The sequence below is a fragment of the Impatiens glandulifera genome, chromosome 5 (genome assembly GCF_907164915.1).
Source record: "Impatiens glandulifera chromosome 5, dImpGla2.1, whole genome shotgun sequence".
NCBI classification, from domain to species: Eukaryota; Viridiplantae; Streptophyta; class Magnoliopsida; order Ericales; family Balsaminaceae; genus Impatiens; species Impatiens glandulifera.
In genome coordinates this window covers 38624736-38645226 of record NC_061866.1, presented here as the reverse complement: position 1 = coordinate 38645226, position 20491 = coordinate 38624736, and the positions used below count along the sequence as shown (strand labels likewise).

Here is a 20491-nt window from a genome sequence, read left to right as displayed (position 1 = left end):
TATCCAGTACACATTGAACTTTCTCTTCCTCTATTTGAATTTTTTCGTCATTCGGAAGGATGAACGCACTCCTCATGCAGTCGAATGACCTGGCGATGTGTCAGAGAGAATTCTACGGGGCATTTTAAGAAGTCGAGTGACAGAAGTCCACCAAAGTCTATGGTCTTCACGGTCTCTTTTTGTTTTGGAATTTTAAACTAATTCATAAATTTCATTAATAAATGGAAATGAGAATTCTGGTAGATAAAATCAAAAGATATTCAAACGAAATTTATACGAAATTCAAATGTGAATTAAAGTGAAATTTGATCAAATAATTACATTATTATAATTAATTTATTAATTATTTAATTAACATTTAAATGTTTGAGAAGAAATTAACAAATTGAATGTATTCAATGTTGTTAATTGTCATTGTAACTTTCATGAGATTATTGCTATCAATTTATTAGCAATTAGAAAAATCACGTAACGTGTCTTTCCTAATGAAAAAGAAATCCAACGGGCAATAAAGAGATAATCAATGTCATTCGTTGGATCAAAGATTAATAGTTGACTTTATTTTATGAAAGTTTATTTTTTCAACTATATAAAACCCCTTATCTCTAATCTCAAACCAACACGTTATTTTATCCTTTCTCACTCTAAAATTCCAAAAGTCATCTCCTTATTTTGTGAGTGATGCTTCGAGTTCTTTGCTTGACATTTTCCGTTAAAACTCGGATAGTTCATGTACATTGGTCAAGTTCGATACATAGTGATTCTAGTACAGAATAACTACTAGATTCGTTGTATTATAGGAGACAGTCATCCGCGATAAACTCTAGCACAAACGAGAGATGATAAAACTGTTTTAAGGGAATGTGCTAAGCACATAACTCGAATCAACCATTTATTCGGTGATATCGTTCTTCATATATATTGTATTTAATTATTTTCTTTGTAACATAATTTGTATATATATATTTTGTAACTTAAAGACAAGATATATAATATTTTGTTCGTCCGATAGTTGTCAACGAGATTGTAAAAGCCCATTGGCGAGGTCCTCATCAAAAAGAGATTGTTTACTTAACTTTCATCATTAGGGGGAGTTGCACACCTTCAGATTCAACAACACTTGTGACCAGTAATGTCAGAGATGTTGAGGACCCGTGACTAGAAATGTTTTTACCGTGCATTTGTTCATCAGCCAACGAACATATTCTTCAAAAAGAAATTCAGTCATCCATGTGCTTTTGTTGACACGGTATTCACAATATAAGCTATTCATGTTGATATTCTTAAAACAACGTGGATTTACATACTTACAAATGATTCATATAGGAATTTTTTCCGAGCCATCCTCATTGCCATGTTTTCTACCTTCAAGTTGTTTTGTTGTAAGTGAATGGTTAGCTTGTAACATGTAAAAAAAACTAGTTTTATCCATATTGAAAACATCTTTCATAAGAAATTGATCAATTTTTTCCCTTATAGACTCCAATTTCTTCTCCATGTCACGTTTATCGGTTGAGCCACTCTCTTTAAAACGACGATATGATTTAATATCATGCCTTAACTTGAATTTCTCAAATCGGTCTTGTGAAAGTTTATGCTCTGAAGAATCATGTGGATACAAAAGCTTCAGCGCCTCAACCGCCTTCTCTATGATTAACTCTCCTGTTATATTCGCACACTCTTGATGTTGGAGAAACCATTCATAAACAAGTTTCTCCATGTCCGGATACTTGGCTGGTTTGTGACGCTCGGAAGATCCACTTTTGTCAAAGTCAGCTGATAAGAACTCTGATTATCGTTTTACAGTGTTTGATATTGTTCATTGAGTAACTTTTAAATTGAAAGTTTTGTCAACCCACTGCACCAAATCTTGTTGGTGCATCCTTGATGATTTCTCTTATACTCGCATAACATTTTTTGTTGTTGATTAATCATGGTTGACTTTTAAACATCTTTTAGTTTAGTATTCATAGTTGATGTGATTTAAAAAAAAATAATAGACATTTTATAGTGATCAAATTTTAACCATATTTAATGTACAATGTTGGTACTATATTGGTACTATGCACAAACTTTTTGTTATCATAAACTAACTTTTTACTTATTCAAAACTAATGAACTTGACAAATTCAATTAATTTGTGTATCTACATAATGTGTCTTGAAATTTATTGTAATTTATTTTTCATCTCTAACATTCATTGTAACTTGTACATTTGACTTGAAAATTTAAGGTAATATATAAAACCTTTTTAAATTAATAAATTATTAATTTATCGATATAATAATAACTTGATCCCAATATTATTAATTTATAGAGGTTTTATTGTGCATTAAAAGAATAAATAATTGCTTTTTAATTAATTAAAACAGTTGATGACCTTTTTTTAATTATTTAAATGTTCTAGACTTTTTCTTTTTTCTTTTTTCTTTTGTTGAGAAAGTTTCAATTGTGGGCAATTTGTGCGAGACGACCATCTTTGACTAGACTGCTCATTTGAACTGATTCCTTAATGAGCATTGCTAATTAAATAATATCATAAAATTAAATTATATTATTATTATTATTTTATTTTACAAAATTAGCACTACATATCATGTACAAAATAAAATATTTTTAATATTTATTGAAATTCGCCAACCACACATTCACACACACACGTAGGAACATTTAGGAATCCGCATTCAATTCAAATGGTCCCAACTTAAAAAAAATGTTTCACGACTTTGATTGATAGTCTGATAGACCCAAAATGAAGTTACAATAATATTTATATGTCCCTTTATTTATATTTAATATGTTTCTTATCGTACTTGAGTAAAATATTGTCAATCAATTTAAATATTTTATATTAATTAAAATAAATTTGTATATAAATAAATTGTCGTTTGTGTTCCGAGGAGATTTTCCGAACCAATCCAAATTAGAATGAAGCAAAGATAGTAAATATTTTTATACTTTATTAACATCCTTGATAACTGTAGTTAACAAATTATATATCATTGTGAATTAGGATTTGCTGTTCCAAAAGACCGTCTCACGGGAGGAAAGAGAAAAAATAATATTAAAATAAAAAGTCATATATACAATTTTTTAGGGTTTAGAGTTTAAAATTTACGAGGTTTAGAGTATAGAATTTGGGGTTTAAGGTTTATGTCATATATATAATTTTTTATCTGTCTAATTTATCAAAATGACATCGTTTTGATATCTGAAACAACACGTGGGACATATCATCAATCTATGCAACTTATGTATTAACATCTACTCGCTTAACAAAAAAATTAATTAGTCAAATAAAGTCTGAAATGAAATATGAGTAATGTGTACGTACATAAATAAATAAAAAATTCAGTTTAAAAAAGTGAATATATGAGTCTTTGAAAAATGGTTTAATAGTCAATTTAAAAGTCTGAAACAAATTGATATAAGACTTCTCAATGAATGTTGTACTTGTACGCGTTTGTTCCATTATTAGGGTTTCTCTAGAAAGAAAGAAAAAAAAAAGAAATTTATTTTAAAATTCCAACAAGCTCTTACTTTGCTATTACCAGGATGTTTCTTCTTGGTTTAAAATATATTATTATTTCTTTGAACAACAACTATATATATATATATATATAAATTCTTCCTATAATTAGCATCATAAGAAACGAAATAATATAGAAACTCACCGCCGAAGAACTTATAAACAACTTACCGGCGACCAGAATCCGGCAGCCGTATATAGAAACCGGCCGGCGACTCTGCTGCTCAAACAACCAGATTTTAATTTTCAACACCATCAAGACAGACTCCACCAACTACGCCGAAAACGGGTAAGTTTTTATTATTATTTATTTTTAAAGCAAATCCTACTTAAATTTGGGGTTCATCTCGTTTTCATGTCTTTTTTTCTTCTAAACAATCTGTGTGATTAAAACTTTTTTAAATTTATTTTGTTTATTTTTTTATTAATGATCTACTTATGCTCTTTAACTAAAATATATCACATTTACTTCTTTACCCATAAAATCACTTAATTCATTAATCAAAATATTAAAATATCGTTTATTTTAAATTATTATTTATATATTAATACATTTTAAATTTTATTTACTAAAATAAAATAATATTTATTTCAAAATTATCACTAATCATTCAAATATGAATTATTTAAATAACTCAAATCCAAACTTGTCACAAATAAAATGAATCCCTGGTACATATGGGTTATTTGAGGATTTTATTTAAAAATTGAATCATTAAATCTCTTATCTTTTAATTAATAAATTATTAAATATATTAAATAAAATACTAAATTATTTCTTATTTAAATATTTTTGTTATTTATTAAATATAAAAGTATTTATGTAATATATATAACAAAAATATTTTTTTTTCAAATTATATCAAACTTTTTTTTACGTTACCCAATTTTTATCCCAAATAACCCGGATCAAACGAGCTCTTAATGATAAATTAATTTTAAATAATTATATTTTGAGTATTTTTGATATTTCAATAAATTGAAAAAGTAATTAGATGGATGAAGTGGTATTTTAAATAATTAAATTTTAGGTAATTTTTTTTTTTTTTTTAAAATCCTTAAAAGGATAAATATCAAACAAATTCTTAGGGCTCATATGATCAAGTAATTTTTGGGGGGTGTTTATTGGTTTTTATTTTAAAATTCAACTATCATTTTAACTATGTAATTACTCATTTTATTTATTTAAATATCAAAAACATCATCTATTTAATTATATAAAATTAATTTATTTTTAAAAATTAAAGAATATTTTTTATTTTTAAAAATAAAAAACTGACTTTTTAAAATTTTAATCAAACACGATTCTTTAAAAAAAATCAGGAAAAATGTAAATAACTAAAGATCAAACTAGCCTAATTAGAGGTAAATTTTAAAGTGTTTTGTTTATCTTTCTAACATTATACTACTAATACAAAATTATTAATAAATATTTGTTTTTTTTATAGATTAGTTACTGATTCTATTAACATGTGATATTTGTCTCCTTGAGAGGTTATATAATTTTTACTTTTTAAATTATTTTTAATATTTTTTTAAATAGTATATATATATATATAATTAATAATAATAATTTAACTTCGTTTATTAGTTATCTTGATAATAAATTGAATGGTATAGGTGAATGTTGTTAAGAGACATTTTTTTAGTTATTTTTTAAATGAACTTTAAATAGTTATCTTTTACTAATGAACTTTATATAGTTATCTTGATAATAAATTGAATGGTATACCTTAATTTAGTTTAAAAATTTGTGCTAACTTGATGTTGTAAATAAAGTTTTAAAATTTTTATTTGTCCCAAGACTAATTTAAAATTAATTTTCTTTAACACGATAGATAATTAAAATTGTATGTATATCAAATAGTTTTTTTAGAAAAATTTATCCATCTTCATGACGATATAATAACAAAGTTTTGTGCGTTTAAATATTTAATAAGTATTGTAGATGTACATCATTCTCTTATAGATCTTTTGAATAATGAACAAAATAAAATTTTAAAAAATATTATAAAATATGTAAAAAGTATATAAGTAATATTTCATTTTAAACTTATTTGCATTCATATTAAAATATATTAACTATTTTTAAATTTATTTATATCTCATTCAATTATATTATTTATATCAAACTTAGGAAAAAAAAACATTTACATTATTTATTATTTTTCACTAGATTCAGTTTCAATTTCAGATTCAAATATTTTTAAACAAGATCATTATCAACACATAAAATATAAATTGTTACTTAAGATCTGAACATTTTTTTTTCATCAGAATGACATATTAATTTAAGTGGTGAATCATAATGGTTATAAAGAATAAATTTTGTTATTCAAACATTTTTTTGTTACATTTCTGAAAAGGTATGAAATTGTATTTTTGTTTAGTAAATTATTTTGTATTGTATTTACATTTCTACAAATTTCTAAGCAAAATATTTCCAACATTTATTGTGGTATGAACTTGCATTTTTTATTAGTAAATTATTTTGTATTTAAAAATTTAAGCAATATAAAAACAATTTATTTATTGTGATGGAAAAATAATAAGAGTTACTAATATTTTCTATAGAATCTGTCAAGCTATTCACAAAATATTGATAACAAATTTAAAATTTAGAAAATTTAGAACTTGTTCGGTTGGGTATTTAAAAAAAATATATTATTTCATTAACTTTATTATAGATCAAAAATACTAAATTTATTAAATAAAATATCTTCTATATATTTAAAACCAAATTATTTATTATTATATATTCATAAAAAAACACATATTCCCTAAATTATCACTTATCAATATTTTTAAATAAACTAAAGAACATTTACAAAATTTCTATCTGAACAACTTTTAAGATTTTTTTTTCAAGATTATAGTTCTATTTACCTTTTAGATTGTAATTTAATTTAACTTCATATATAACCTTTTTTTAATTTTATTTTTGATTATTTAGACTATTTTTTTTTTTTATAATTTAAAAACTTATCACAGTTTTATAATTATAAATATCAATTTTAAGTTAAAAACATTCTTAATAAAAATAAAATTTATGAACCCTTCAAATTTAAACTACCTTAATAAATCTATTAAATTAATCTATTAAAAATAAATATTAATGGTGATCTTCCTCACCATAAAATTGAAATATTACCAAATAAAAAATGTTTTTATTTTTTACATTTCTAACTAGAAGTATATATCAAAATACTAAAATAATATTTAGAAATTAAAAATATATTTATAATCTTTACTAATAATAAAATTTTAACTTTAATTTCAAATATTAAATTATTCAACTATGCTGAACTTTTAGCAAATCATATTGTCATGTTTAGTAAATTTATTTTGTTTATAAATAGATTTGAAGCTTAATTTTAAAAATTTTTCACTAATTTTAATTGATTTATTTATTTTTCTCTAAATAAATTAGATGTTAATTTAATTATGAAAATTATTATTTTTTAAAATCAAATCAAAATATAATTAAAGTTAATATTATTCGATAAGAACTGTATAACATCATCGCTGCTATACCGAAATTATGGTATATTGTTAATATTCGGTATAAACAATATTGTTTTTATATCTTACCGAAATTTCGATATAGTAGTTTTTATACGAGAACTTTCAAACAATAAAAAGTTAAGTATTTGTAACCAATGTTAAAAACAACTAGCTAAAGACAGGCTATTTTAGTCAAATTTAGAAATTACTAAATAAATCTATGTCTTAAACAAATGAAAGAATTGAAGGATTCTTGTAATAGAAAGATTAGGGATAAATACGATCTTTAACAATTTGATCTTGATCGATCGATCGTTACAGGCAAGTGACTGAAGTCATCGGTTGACCCCGCTCATTTCTGACGAAGATTTGGATCTTAGAAAGAGGAAGAGAAAACTGGCCGGTAATGAAGCTCTTCCCTACCAAGTGTCTCTTCTGTTCTTCACCAAAATCACTGAAGAATAGGATCTTTATCTCTTTTGCTAGTTCATCTAGTTTTTACCTTTAATCTTATTGTCGAATCGAATCGAATCATACGATGTTGGAAATTTCTTATAAGCTATCTCGACCCACGTGAGAAAAAAATTAACTTTATTAACGGATCGGTATCTGGGTTTTCTCTGATTGTAGAATATGGAAAGTATTATTGATGATACATTCAGTGCTGTTAAGGCGAAACATTCATCGGAGGAAGCATTACAACGATGGAGGGAGCTATGTGGGGTTGTCAAGAACCCCAAGAGGAGATTTCGGTTTACTGCCAATCTCTCCAAGAGGCATCAGGCTGCAGCTATGCGTCGTACGAATCAGGTAATTATGATTATTGTCTTTACTTAGATCTGGGTTTGTTTATGATTGATTACAATGAAGATTATTGTCTTTTCTCATCTATTGTTCTATTGTAGGAAAAACTGAGGATTGCAGTTCTCGTTTCCAAAGCAGCATTTCAGTTCATCCAAGGTAGGTTTATAATGACTTTAGTTGTGTTCTTTGTTTTGTAATAGTAATTTTGATTTTACTATTTTTGGTACATTTAGGGATGGATGTCAGTGATTACAAAGTGCCTGAGGATGTGAGAGCTGCTGGTTTTCAGATTTGTGCAGATGAATTAGGATCAATTGTGGAAGGGCATGATGTAAAGAAGCTGAAATTTCATGGTGGTGTAACTGGTATTGCTGATAAGCTATCTACATCAACGACTAAAGGTCTTTCAACAGAATCTGACCTGCTCAACACTAGACAAGAAGTTTATGGAATTAACAAGTTCACTGAAACCGAACCTAAGAGTTTCTGGGTTTTTGTCTGGGAGGCTCTGCAAGATATGACTCTTATGATCCTTGGTTTTTGTGCTATAGTTTCATTGGTAATTGGAATAGCGACAGAGGGATGGCCAAAAGGAGCACATGACGGTCTTGGGATTGTTGCCAGTATCTTGCTTGTGGTATTTGTAACTGCCACAAGTGACTATCGTCAATCTTTACAATTCAAAGATCTGGATAAAGAGAAGAAGAAAATCTCTGTTCAAGTCACAAGGAACGGATACAGACAAAAGTTGTCTATATATGATCTACTTCCTGGTGATATTGTACACCTTTCTATTGGAGACCAAGTTCCAGCTGACGGTCTCTTTGTGTCTGGATTCTCGGTGCTAATTGATGAATCGAGTTTAACTGGAGAGAGTGAGCCAGTGATGGCGAGTACTGAAAACCCATTTCTTCTGTCTGGAACTAAAGTCCAAGATGGATCGTGCTTGATGTTGATAACTACGGTTGGAATGAGAACCCAATGGGGTAAGCTGATGGCAACTCTTAGTGAAGGTGGAGACGATGAAACCCCACTTCAAGTTAAGCTGAATGGAGTTGCAACCATAATTGGGAAGATAGGGCTTTGCTTTGCAGTCGTAACATTTGCAGTTCTTGTGCAGAAACTTTTCAGCCGTAAATTACAAGAAGGAACACATTGGAGTTTTTCGGGCGATGATGCTTTAGAAATGCTGGAGTATTTTGCTGTTGCAGTTACGATTGTTGTTGTTGCAGTACCAGAAGGACTTCCGTTAGCTGTGACATTGAGTCTCGCGTTCGCCATGAAAAAAATGATGAACGATAAGGCACTTGTTCGTCATTTAGCTGCTTGTGAGACTATGGGATCAGCTACAACTATTTGCAGCGATAAAACCGGGACATTAACTACAAACCACATGACCGTTGTGAAATCATGCATTTGCATGAATGCGAAAGACGTGAAAAGTGATGCTCAAATTCCAGAGAAGTCAATGAAGCTTCTTTTGCAATCGATATTTACTAACACAGGTGGTGAAGTTGTGATTAACAAGAGTGGCAAACGTGAGATTCTTGGGACACCGACAGAAACTGCCATATTGGAGTTCGGATTATCGCTTGGCGGTGATTTTCAATCCGAGAGAAATAAATGTAAGATTGTGAAAGTCGAACCTTTCAACTCTACGAAAAAGCAAATGGGAGTGATCTTGGAAGTTCCAACCGGTGGTTTACTAGCCCATGTTAAAGGTGCCTCTGAAATTGTATTGGCTGCATGTAACAAGGTTATAAATTCAAGTGGTGAAGTTGTTCCTCTTGATGATGCATCCATCAACCATCTCAAAACTACAATTGACCAATTTGCTAGTGAAGCTCTTCGCACACTGTGTCTTGCTTATGTGGAACTTGATTCCGGTTTTTCAGCAGACAGTCCGATTCCATCGAGTGGATATACATGCATAGGAATCGTGGGTATAAAAGATCCTGTTCGTCCTGGTGTGAAGGAATCTGTTGCGCTTTGTCGCTCTGCTGGTATAACTGTTCGCATGGTGACTGGAGACAATATAAATACTGCAAAAGCTATTGCTAGGGAATGTGGTATACTAACTGATGATGGTATTGCCATAGAAGGACCAGATTTTAGGGAGAAGAAAGTGGAAGAATTGCTTGCCATTGTACCCAAACTCCAGGTGCGTTCTCTATTGAGGTTAATCTTAAGATAGTGTTTTGATTCTTTCTGAGAGATGTGATTAAATGTTGTTTATATAATTCTTTTTTATAGGTCATGGCTCGCTCTTCACCTCTAGATAAACATACATTGGTTAAGCACTTACGGACAACATTTGGAGAAGTTGTTGCTGTGACTGGTGATGGGACAAATGATGCACCTGCACTTCATGAAGCAGATATTGGACTTGCCATGGGTATTGCTGGAACTGAGGTTGGTTGGTAATTTTGTCGTTATAGAATTATAAAAAGTAACTTCTATCCGTGTTTTAATGAAATTTCTCCTTAAAAAGATGTTAACATCTATCCTTTGAACATTTAATATGAATCTGACATCGTTTCTGAGATTTCTTTTAATAGAAACTATATTTAAAGCAGTTGTCTTTTCTATTTGCATTAGGAAAGACCAATTTGGAAATATTTTGTCACAATCCCATTGGAAATAGTCTTAAGTTAAAATTGATATATATATTTTGTTACTTCATTTCATTATAGTGTGATTTTTGTTACTTAATTTGGTATTTAAATTATTTTTTAAATTATTATCTAAATGATAGTGTAGTTATTTTGCTTCCTTTGGCATAAAGATTTTTTTTTCTCAATCATTATCGGTATTTTTCAGATCATGATCAGTATGAAAAAAGTTGATAACAAAACAACCCATGTTGTCTTCCTGAATATGTTTCTTTCCAGTTCTTTCATTTACTTGCTTGCATCTTGTTCTTCGTGGATTAAGTGCATTACTTGATTGTTTCTTTTGCCACAACGTTCTTGGTTGAGCTAATATTTTTCATCTAATTTGTTACAAATCTTTACTAGATTCTAAAATATATATTTTCCCCCTATTTTCTCAGGTTGCTAAAGAGAGTGCTGATGTAATTATCCTAGATGACAATTTCTCCACCATTGTGACTGTTGCCAAATGGGGACGATCTGTCTACGTTAACATTCAGAAATTCGTACAGTTCCAACTGACAGTTAATGTGGTTGCCTTGATTGTCAACTTCTCATCTGCTTGTTTGACAGGTAAAACTGTGAGCCAAAATAAAGAGAACTCATTTCTTCTTTAAATGTTATGCCCTTATTCTATTGCATTATAAATGTCATAATCAAATTTTATACCAAAACGTATATTATTTTCAAATCTTTATGTCAATTTTTGTGTGTGTTTCAGGGAGTGCTCCGCTCACAGCTGTTCAACTATTGTGGGTTAATATGATAATGGACACTTTAGGTGCATTGGCACTAGCAACAGAGCCTCCTAATGAGGAATTAATGAAACGAAAACCAGTTGGAAGACATGGGAACTTCATTAGCAACGTAATGTGGAGGAATATCATGGGCCAGTCTCTGTATCAGCTTATACTCATATGTTTCCTGCAGCTTAGAGGAAAAGAAATATTTGAGCTCCATGGCAGCGATTCCGATCTTCATCTTAACACAATCATCTTTAATTCCTTCGTCTTCTGCCAGGTAATCCCATCACCCTTAATTCAATCCATAAACTAAATTACCCTAAACCCTTAAACCCTTAAACTTACATTGTCTTCATGTAATTGCAGTTATTCAATGAGATAAGTTCGCGAGAAATGGAGAAAATAAACGTATTCAAAGGCATTCTTGACAACTACATTTTCGTCGGAGTCTTGAGTTCAACTGCCATCTTCCAGATCATAATCATTGAATTCCTTGGCACATTTGCAAACACAACGCCCCTCAGTCTGCAACAATGGTACTTCAGCATTGTGATTGGATTCCTAGGCATGCCCATTGCTGCTTTGTTAAAGTTGGTCCCCATCAAGGAATGAAGCGAGAAAACCGTAGGAGCCTTGTGCCACTTCTCGGGTTTTAGCATGTAAGCTGTTTATTTGTTTATCTTCATTTTTTTAATCTCTCGCCTGAATAGGGTTAGGTAGAGAATTTTATATTGAGATGAAAGAAGATCTTTATGAGAAATTCTTTGATCTCATCACATCAGAATTGTGAAACAATTGTTTTGATTACAATAGATTTGAACCCTTTGTGGCCAAGTGGAAACAATGAATTTTAAAGTATTTTGACTAGAACAACAAATACATTAATTTTTTATCATGCTTATGTTGAATGATGGGTTGGTTGGAAATTTGTTTCTTTTTTATTTATTTATTGATTTGAATAATATAATTGATGATTGAAGATTATTTGGATCAAATCTAATTATTAAACCTTCATCAAACAAGCCATAATGTTTTGTTACAAAATCTATCAAGCTTAATCAATAAATACTTCATGTAATATGATGAAAAAGATTGAGCAATCAGTCACCTTAATCTCATATTACATATTTTTTTATATATTATTTAACCATTTTTTATCGAGATTTATTTATGAAAATAACTAATACCATCTAATCCATTTGAATTTTTATTATGTCTTAGTCAATAGAAGGAAAATTATGTATTATTATAATTTGAGTATTAACAACAGTAAATATATGGTTATTATTTGTCTCCTACAAGAAAAAAAGAAGATTGGCATTTAAAAGAACAACCTTAAATTATGGAATTAATTAATTAAGTCATTGCATGTGTATACTTTCTCCATTTTTTTTTATCAAATTAACTTAATTAACAAGTACTTAACATTTAAATTTTTATTTAATTTATTTAATATTTATTTTCTCAAGCCTTACTTACCTCATAATGACTTAATTTACATCACAAACATAAAATTACTTTTAAAGCAGTATTTATTTAATATTTAATGAATAATTTGTGTAAGAGTTGTTGTGAAGTATGGAAGTTAATATATTATTAAGTTGAAGCACAATATAGATTGGTAAGGTAGTTGAACTATCTATCTATCAATTAAATTAAAAAATAAAAGAATAAAAAAATGTTAATCCTTTTGATTTTACCACCCCACACACACTTGTTGCCTATATATAAACACATTACATGCACCATCCTTCCTACAACAAACATACAAATAAGCAAATAACAACTTGAAGAGATCAAAGATCTAATCTTAATGGGCTCATCATCTTCCCTCGTTATGTTCTTAATGCTCTTCATTAGTATGTTGATACAACAGGGCAATTCTCGTCAACTTTCGCAAGAAACAACCTTCCCAAAACTGCCAAAGCCCGACCTCCCTTCGCTGCCAGTCCCAACAATCCCAAAATTGCCAAAGCCCGAGCTTCCTTCAATACCGTTCCCAACTATCCCCAAATTGCCAAAGCCCGAGCTTCCCTCATTACCAATCCCAACGGTCCCAACACTACCAAAGCCGGAGCTTCCTAATGTGTCTACATTGTCAAAGCCCGAGCTTCCCTCATTACCATTCCCAACGGTCCCAACACTACCAAAGCCGGAGCTTCCTAATGTGCCTACATTGCCAAAACTCGAACTTCCCCCATTGCCTGTCATTCCGAGCCTACCAAAAATGAATATTCCTTGAATGGTTTGGTTGGCGGTTTGAAACTTATCATATAGTACTTTCTATCTATATAATATTAAAAGTTATATATGAAGTGGTGTAATTTTCTAGTTTGTTTGATTATGAACTACTCTTGTATTTATCTTGATGCATCTTAATATATTTATGAATTACGTTTTCTAGTAATTAAGTTATAACAACTAAGCATTATTCATTATGTGTTCGTAAAAGTCATAACATATATAATCAATGAAAACAAGAAGAATTATAGAATTAAAGAAGATTTAAAACCTATAAAGAGACTAAACAACTCATATTTGATTCTCATTAAAACTTTTAGAATGAAGTGGATGGTCGTGAACAAGGACATATTGAAGATACTCTCATTATATGTTCGTGAAAGTCATAACACATGTAGTCAATAAAACAAACAAAATGCAAAATAAAAAAATTGAGCCGTGAATTATATTCATATATCAAGGGACTAAAACAACTCATATTTGATTCTCACTAAAACGTTCAGAATGAAGTGGATGGTCGTGAACAAGGACCTTATTGGAGATACCCTCATTATGTGTCCGTGAAAGTCATAACACATATAATCGATGAAAACAAGGAAAAATGTAAAATCAAAGAAGATTGAGTTGTTAATTACCTCTTAAGGGACTAAACTAGGACTGTAAATGAGTCAAACAACTAGTGAGCCGCTCGCGAGTCGATTAGTCAAAACTCGACTTGAGCTTGACTTTGATCAAGTTCGAGCCGAGCTCATGCTCATATAATACTTGTTCGATGACTTGTCGAGTTTTTTAGAGCCTGAAATATATAATATTTATTTATTTATTTTTATATTAAAATCTAAAACAAATATTTTTTATTCACTTTCTCTTTGTTCAAACTCTATATGCCAGATACATATTATTATATCATATTGCACTAAAAATTTAAAAGTAGAAACCCTAGTTCCCTAATCCATCGTTAGAATATATTATATTATTGTTATAACACATTTCGTAGATATATTCTATAATATATTAAGAGAATATATTATATTATAACAATCATATATGTTGGTTATTTTAAAACAGAAAAAAGATGGAAGAAAAACTTTATTATTTTCATTAAACTAAAATCATTTAAATACACTAAATGACTAGATAGTGGAACTAAAAAGTAGAGAAATACATGGATATGATCTACTAGAAACTCTCCTAGAAACCACCCACTAAACCACTAACTAAAACTGAATTACTAAAAATAAGGGAAAATAACAGAATTCAAGCAAACTTCAACACTCCTCCTTTCTTGAGTTGCTGTAAATGCCAAGTTTCTCCCTTAGGAACTCAAACTTGTTCCTCGGTAAGGCCTTGGTGAATATGTCTGCTAACTGAAGTTCAGTCTTGTAGTACTTCAGCTTAACAGATTCCTCTTTTTGCACTTCCTTAAGAAAGAACAATTTGATGTTAAAATATTTGGTCTTCCCATGAAAAACAATATTGTTTGAGATAGAAATTGCAGCTTGGTTGTCAACAAATACCTTTATACAATCTTCTTTTCTCAAGCTCAGACCAATTAGAACTTTCCTCCGCCATAAGGCTTGATTTGTAGCAGCAGTAGCAGCAATGAACTCTGCTTCTGTTGTAGATTGTGCAATTATCTCCTGCTTCTTATAGCACCATGAGAACACTCCTGAACCAAAAATAAAACAATATCCCAAAGTACTTCTCATATTATCAATAGATCCATCTTAATCACTGTCTGAATAACCCTACAAAGAACACTTCAGACTTGTACTGAACTTAATGCCAAAGTCTGGTGTTCCTCTAACATATCTAAAAACCTCTTAGCTGCTCTAAAATGAGTTTCAGTTGCACAGTTAGTAAATCTTGACAAAAGACTTACATCATGCAGTATATCATGTCTGGTTGCTGTCAAGTACATGAGACAACCAATCAACCTTATATAGAAAGTCTCATCAACTTTATCAGTTTCATCATTCTTGCTCAGTTTCTCCTTATGACACATAGGAGTAGACATACTTTTGCAATCCTCCATTTTGAACTTCTTTAAGATCTCATTGGCATAATTTTTCTGGTAATTGAAGATCTCATCAATTTTCTACATAATTTCCATCCTAAGGAAATATGCCATCTCTCCTAAATCTATCATCTCAAAAGAACTTTGCATATCCCTTTTAAACTCTTCAACAAGCTTAACATTGTTTCCTGTTACTAACAGGTCATCAACATATATAGAGATGACAACAAAATTGATTTCATCACCTTTAACATAAAGAGTTGCTTCATTTAGGTTTTTCCTGAAGCCCAACTCCATCAAATACTTATCAATTCTGCTATACCAGGTCCATGGAACCTGTTTCAGTCCATACAAGGCTTTCTTGAGCAAGTAGACTTCATCTTCATACCCTTTCACAACAAACCCTTCAAGTTGCTCAAAATAAATCTCCTCTTCAAGAACTCCATTCAAAAATGCAGATTTAATATCTAGATGATACACTTTCCAGCCCTTTTGAGCAGCCAAAGCAAGTAGCAATCTAATGGTATCTAAACTAGCTACATGAGCAAATATTTCAAAAAAATCAACACCAAAAATCTGAGCATACTCTTTAACAACAAGCCTTGTTTTGTGTTTGTTAATGGATCCATTTGCATTCAGTTTGGTTCTGAACACCCACTTCACTCCTATCACCTTTCTGTCCATTGGCCTCTTTACAAGATTTCAAGTATGATTTTTCTCGATCATAGTGATCTCCTCTTTCATTACAGCACTCCATTTTGGTTTCCTTTCAGCTTCCCAATAATCTGCAGGCTAAAGGATTACAACATTGCAACTCTGGTAGATATCAGAAAGCAATTGTGTGCCCTTCATTGGTTCATCATCCATCAACTCCTCTTCATTCAGTTGAGGATATGGAGTTGGTTCTACTTCTGCCAAATTCCAATTGTCATTCTCCATGAAGTGCACATCTCGACTTATCATAATCTTTTTGGTTTGAGGCTGAAAAACTCGATAAACATTTGAAATTGTGCTATACCCCACAAAGATTCCAGCTTCAGCTTTTTTATCTAGCTTATCTCTCTTGACCTGTGTTATATAAGAATAACACAAACACCTAAATACTTTAAAGATTTTCACAGAAGGCTTGTAACCATACCATGCCTCAAATGGTGTCCTTCCTTCCACAACCTTAGTTGGTAGTCAGTTGAGTAGAAAGACTGCAATGTTTGCAGCCTCTGCCCAGTACTCTGTTACGAGAGGATTTTAGGGTTAGGTTTTCTAACCCTTAATAAGTCGACGAATTGTTAACGAAGTCGGCAGGTTCGGTAATTTCGGTAATTTCGTTGTTAATAAGCTGTATTCACACAACATGTTTTTTAGTTTGGAATAAGCTGTTACACGGCATATGAAAGGTCTTCAGTAACTGCATTAGTTATAACAGAAGGGCAGTAACAGCTGGCCTTGCCAGTTGGCAAAGGCAGTTAGAGAGTCCGGTAAAGGGGTGAATGATTCTGCTTTAAATACTTGCTGAACTGGAATAGTAACCACGACTGATTAATTGACTCTTCAGGTAACCCTGATTAACTCTTCCTATTCTCATTCTGCATCTCATCTTCTAATTCAATCTCTTCTTCCTATCAATTGCAGATCTACAATTATTTTTATTCTCTACTCCTCTAATCTCTCATCTTATTGGCAATTACTAAGGTATTGTCAACCCTAGATTACATATTGTATACGTATAGTTCTCTTAATATCATTGGTATCAGAGCGACATTCTTGGCAATATGGTGGAAACACGTATCGACGGATAGTTGAATGAAAATCATAAACATAGGGCGTATGAATGAATAAAGTACAGTGAGTTGTCAAAATGAATTTTCCAAAATTCTTTGGAGAAAATGTCGAAGATGTTGAAGACTGGATTTATGAGACAGAAAGATTTTTTCGGGTTAACGACACACTTGAAGAAGACGAGGTTCATCTTGCGACAAGTCACATGAGGGAAAAGGCACTACGATGGCTTAGGGAACACGTGGTCATGAAAACTCTCAGCAGAGGATTGACGTGGAGAGAGCTAAAACAACTATTGCGATGTGAGTTTGGGTTATGTGTCAGGGACGATCCACGACATATACAAAAGAAAGTGCAACCAGAACCGTGGAAGATAATCCCGGAACAGTGTCAACAAATAACCGACTTGTTAAAATCATGGAGGATCGCTGATGAAATTAAAAGACAGAAACAAAAAGCCGATGAAGAAATAACAAGGCAAAAGTGGGAAAACGATCGTCAAAAATTGATAGTCGAATCCGATGAGTTACTGGAAGATGACAATCAACCTGTAGAAGATGTTGGACAATCGACAAATTCCACATTGATACATTCACAATCGATGCCTTCCCCATTGACATATTCGGCTCTAAACAAAGACAAAACCTCTTTTAATGATGATTGTTCTAAAGTGGAAGACGCACCTCCTGTTAAAGACTTTTGTTATGGAAAAGAAATGGAGACTTCGAATACTCATGATATTAAACACGACAATCTCAGTCTCGATGAAGAAATCTACGATAATTCAAGTTCTTCTATTATTTATTTGCAAGTCTCACAAGTGTACGATGACAAAGAGAATGCGAAGACAACCTACGTTGGAAAAGAAGATCATTATCGGGTTGACTTGGGAGAAGTAAAATTTATAGAAATATTTGAAGATGTTTTGGGCCTTGAAGATAGGATGTTGTCGTTTGATCCCATTTCTCAAGCATACTTAGCGCCAAGTCCAAATTGCGTCCAGATTTCGTGGTTCGAGAAATCTCAAGATGTTGGATCTTGCTTTCAGAAAATTTTATGGCATAAAACATGGATGAGATGCAAATACTTATTATGGTTTGAAGAACCCCCAGATGCAGAGCTTTGCAATTGTTCTTATGCCTTACAATTGGGAGATATTTTGAAATAATTTGTGTGGTTTGAAGAGCCACCAGATACTTGGGAGTGTCAGTTAAACCTTCATTTATTATCTACAGGGGAGAATGAATTTTGGTTGGAACATGAATTTCCAAAACTTTGATTTGTTGGAAATAAGTTGGCTTCTTCTTTTAATTGTGTTGTTCGTGGTCTAACAAATATTGAAGGGGAGGCTAATGTTACGAGGGGAAATGCAGTAGCCAATTCTCATATTCCTATCTTACAAGAGGACAGCCTTGTGGAACCAGTGGTAATTCTAGATGAGAGAATTGTTTGGAAGGATGGAGTCAGTATGGGACAATTCCTGATCATGTGGTCTAACGCTTCAGATGATGATGCTAGCTGGGAGGAAGAGTCATGGTTGATGACAAAGTATCCTCAATTTGTGTTGACGGTGTGAGACACAACTTCTTTCAATCAACTTGTTCGTGGGCGAACAAGTGTTGATGGGGAGGCTAATGTTACGAGAGGATTTTAGGGTTAGGTTTTCTAACTCTTAATAAGTCGACGAATTGTTAACGAAGTCGGCAGGTTCGGTAATTTCGGTAATTTCGTTGTTAATAAGCTGTATTCACACAGCATGTTTTTTAGTTTGGAATAAGCTGTTACACGGCATATGAAAGGTCTTCAGTAACTGCATTAGTTATAACAGAAGGGCAGTAACAGCTGGCCTTGTCAGTTGGCAAAGGCAGTTAGAGAGTCTGGTAAAGGGGTGAATGATTCTGCTTTAAATATTTGCTGAACTGGAATAGAAACACGAATGATTAATTGACTCTTCAGGTAACCCTGATTAACTCTTCATATTCTCATTCTGCATCTCATCTTCTAATTCAATCTCTTCTTCCTATCAAAATTGCAGATCTGCAATTATTCTCATTCTCTACTCCTCTAATCTCTCATCTTATTGGCAATTACTAAGGTATTGTCAACCTAGATTACATATTGTATACGTATAGTTCTCTTAATATCATACTCCTTTGGCAAGTCTTTCTCATGAAGCATATATCTTACCATCTCCATGATAGTGCGATTCTTCCTCTCACTCACTCCATTCTGGTGAGGAGTGTATGAGGCTGTTAGTTGGTGTTGAATCCTAGCTTCTTCACAGAACTGATTGAATTATTCTGAGGTGTACTTCTTGCCATTATCAGACCTTAAGCCTGAATCTTGTAGCCACTTTAAGCTTCTATCCACTGTTTGAATCTCAAAAACACACCAGCAACTTCAGACTTCAACTTGAGAAAATAGATCCAACACATCCTTGTATAGTCATCAATGAAAACTAGGTAATACTTACTCCCATCCAGTGAAGGAGTTCTGTGAAGCCCAACAAAGTCTGTGTGGATCAATTTTAGCCTCTCAATTACTCTCTAGGTTGCTGGATTGAAAGGAAATATTTATTCCTTCCTAATTGACAAGCCTTGCATTCTGGCAAGTTAGCCTCTAATTGAGGCAGCCCCTTTACAAACTCTTTCTTATGCAAATTCAGTACTACATTATGATGGAAATGGCCCAGCCTTTTATGCCAAATCTCAGCTTGAGATATTGTAGCTGAATAGGCTGATTGCTCTTCCTTTAGTGGATATAGTTCAAAGTTTTTCACTTTCATGTTGACTTTGAACACATTCACCCCATCTACATCTTTCATTAGGCACTCCTTTCCCTCAAAGATTACCTTTAAACCTCTTTCGAGTAGCTTACCAACACTTAATAAATTTTGATTGATGTTGGGAACAAATAACACATCTTTAATCAACTTAGTATTTGAGGGACTGCCTACTGCCACAGTTCCTTTTCCCTTGACTGCAATGTACTCTCCATTGCCAATTTTAACTTTGGAGTTGAATGATGTGTCCAGTTCTTTGAAGAGGACTCAATCAAATGTCATGTGGTTGGTGCATCCATTGTCCACAAGCCAACATCTAAAAGGTGCATGACCTTTCTTCTCACTGTACTTACAAGGAGGAAAGTCTGGTTTAAACTTCTACTTGTGCTTGGAAAATTTGAACCTGCACTTTCTTTCTTGCTTTTCCAGTTCTTCTTCCATTTT

At 31.5% G+C, this 20491-nt stretch overlaps 2 protein-coding genes and 1 pseudogene across 2 annotated transcripts; 1 reads left to right on the top strand and 2 right to left on the bottom strand.

Moving 5' to 3' along the window:
* Positions 1-1067: 1067 nt before the first annotated feature.
* On the bottom strand, positions 1068-1971 carry LOC124939311 (annotated as a pseudogene).
* A 1702-nt stretch (positions 1972-3673) lies between these two features.
* On the top strand, positions 3674-12150 carry LOC124938700 (calcium-transporting ATPase 2, plasma membrane-type-like). The gene is made up of 9 exons (XM_047479195.1): positions 3674-3818; positions 7355-7436; positions 7664-7843; positions 7939-7993; positions 8071-9998; positions 10091-10249; positions 10890-11061; positions 11210-11508; positions 11598-12150. The coding sequence occupies exons 3-9, from the start codon at positions 7667-7669 to the stop codon at positions 11841-11843; spliced, it is 3036 nt and encodes a 1011-aa protein (XP_047335151.1). The 5' UTR covers positions 3674-3818; positions 7355-7436; positions 7664-7666; the 3' UTR covers positions 11844-12150.
* Positions 12151-12967: 817 nt separating this feature from the next.
* On the bottom strand, positions 12968-13442 carry LOC124939310 (ATP-dependent RNA helicase glh-2-like). Its single transcript, XM_047479795.1, has 2 exons — positions 13140-13442; positions 12968-12985 (listed from the first exon to the last, which is right to left on the bottom strand). Exons 1-2 carry the CDS (start codon positions 13440-13442, stop codon positions 12968-12970), a joined length of 321 nt encoding a protein of 106 aa, XP_047335751.1.
* Positions 13443-20491: the final 7049 nt, after the last annotated feature.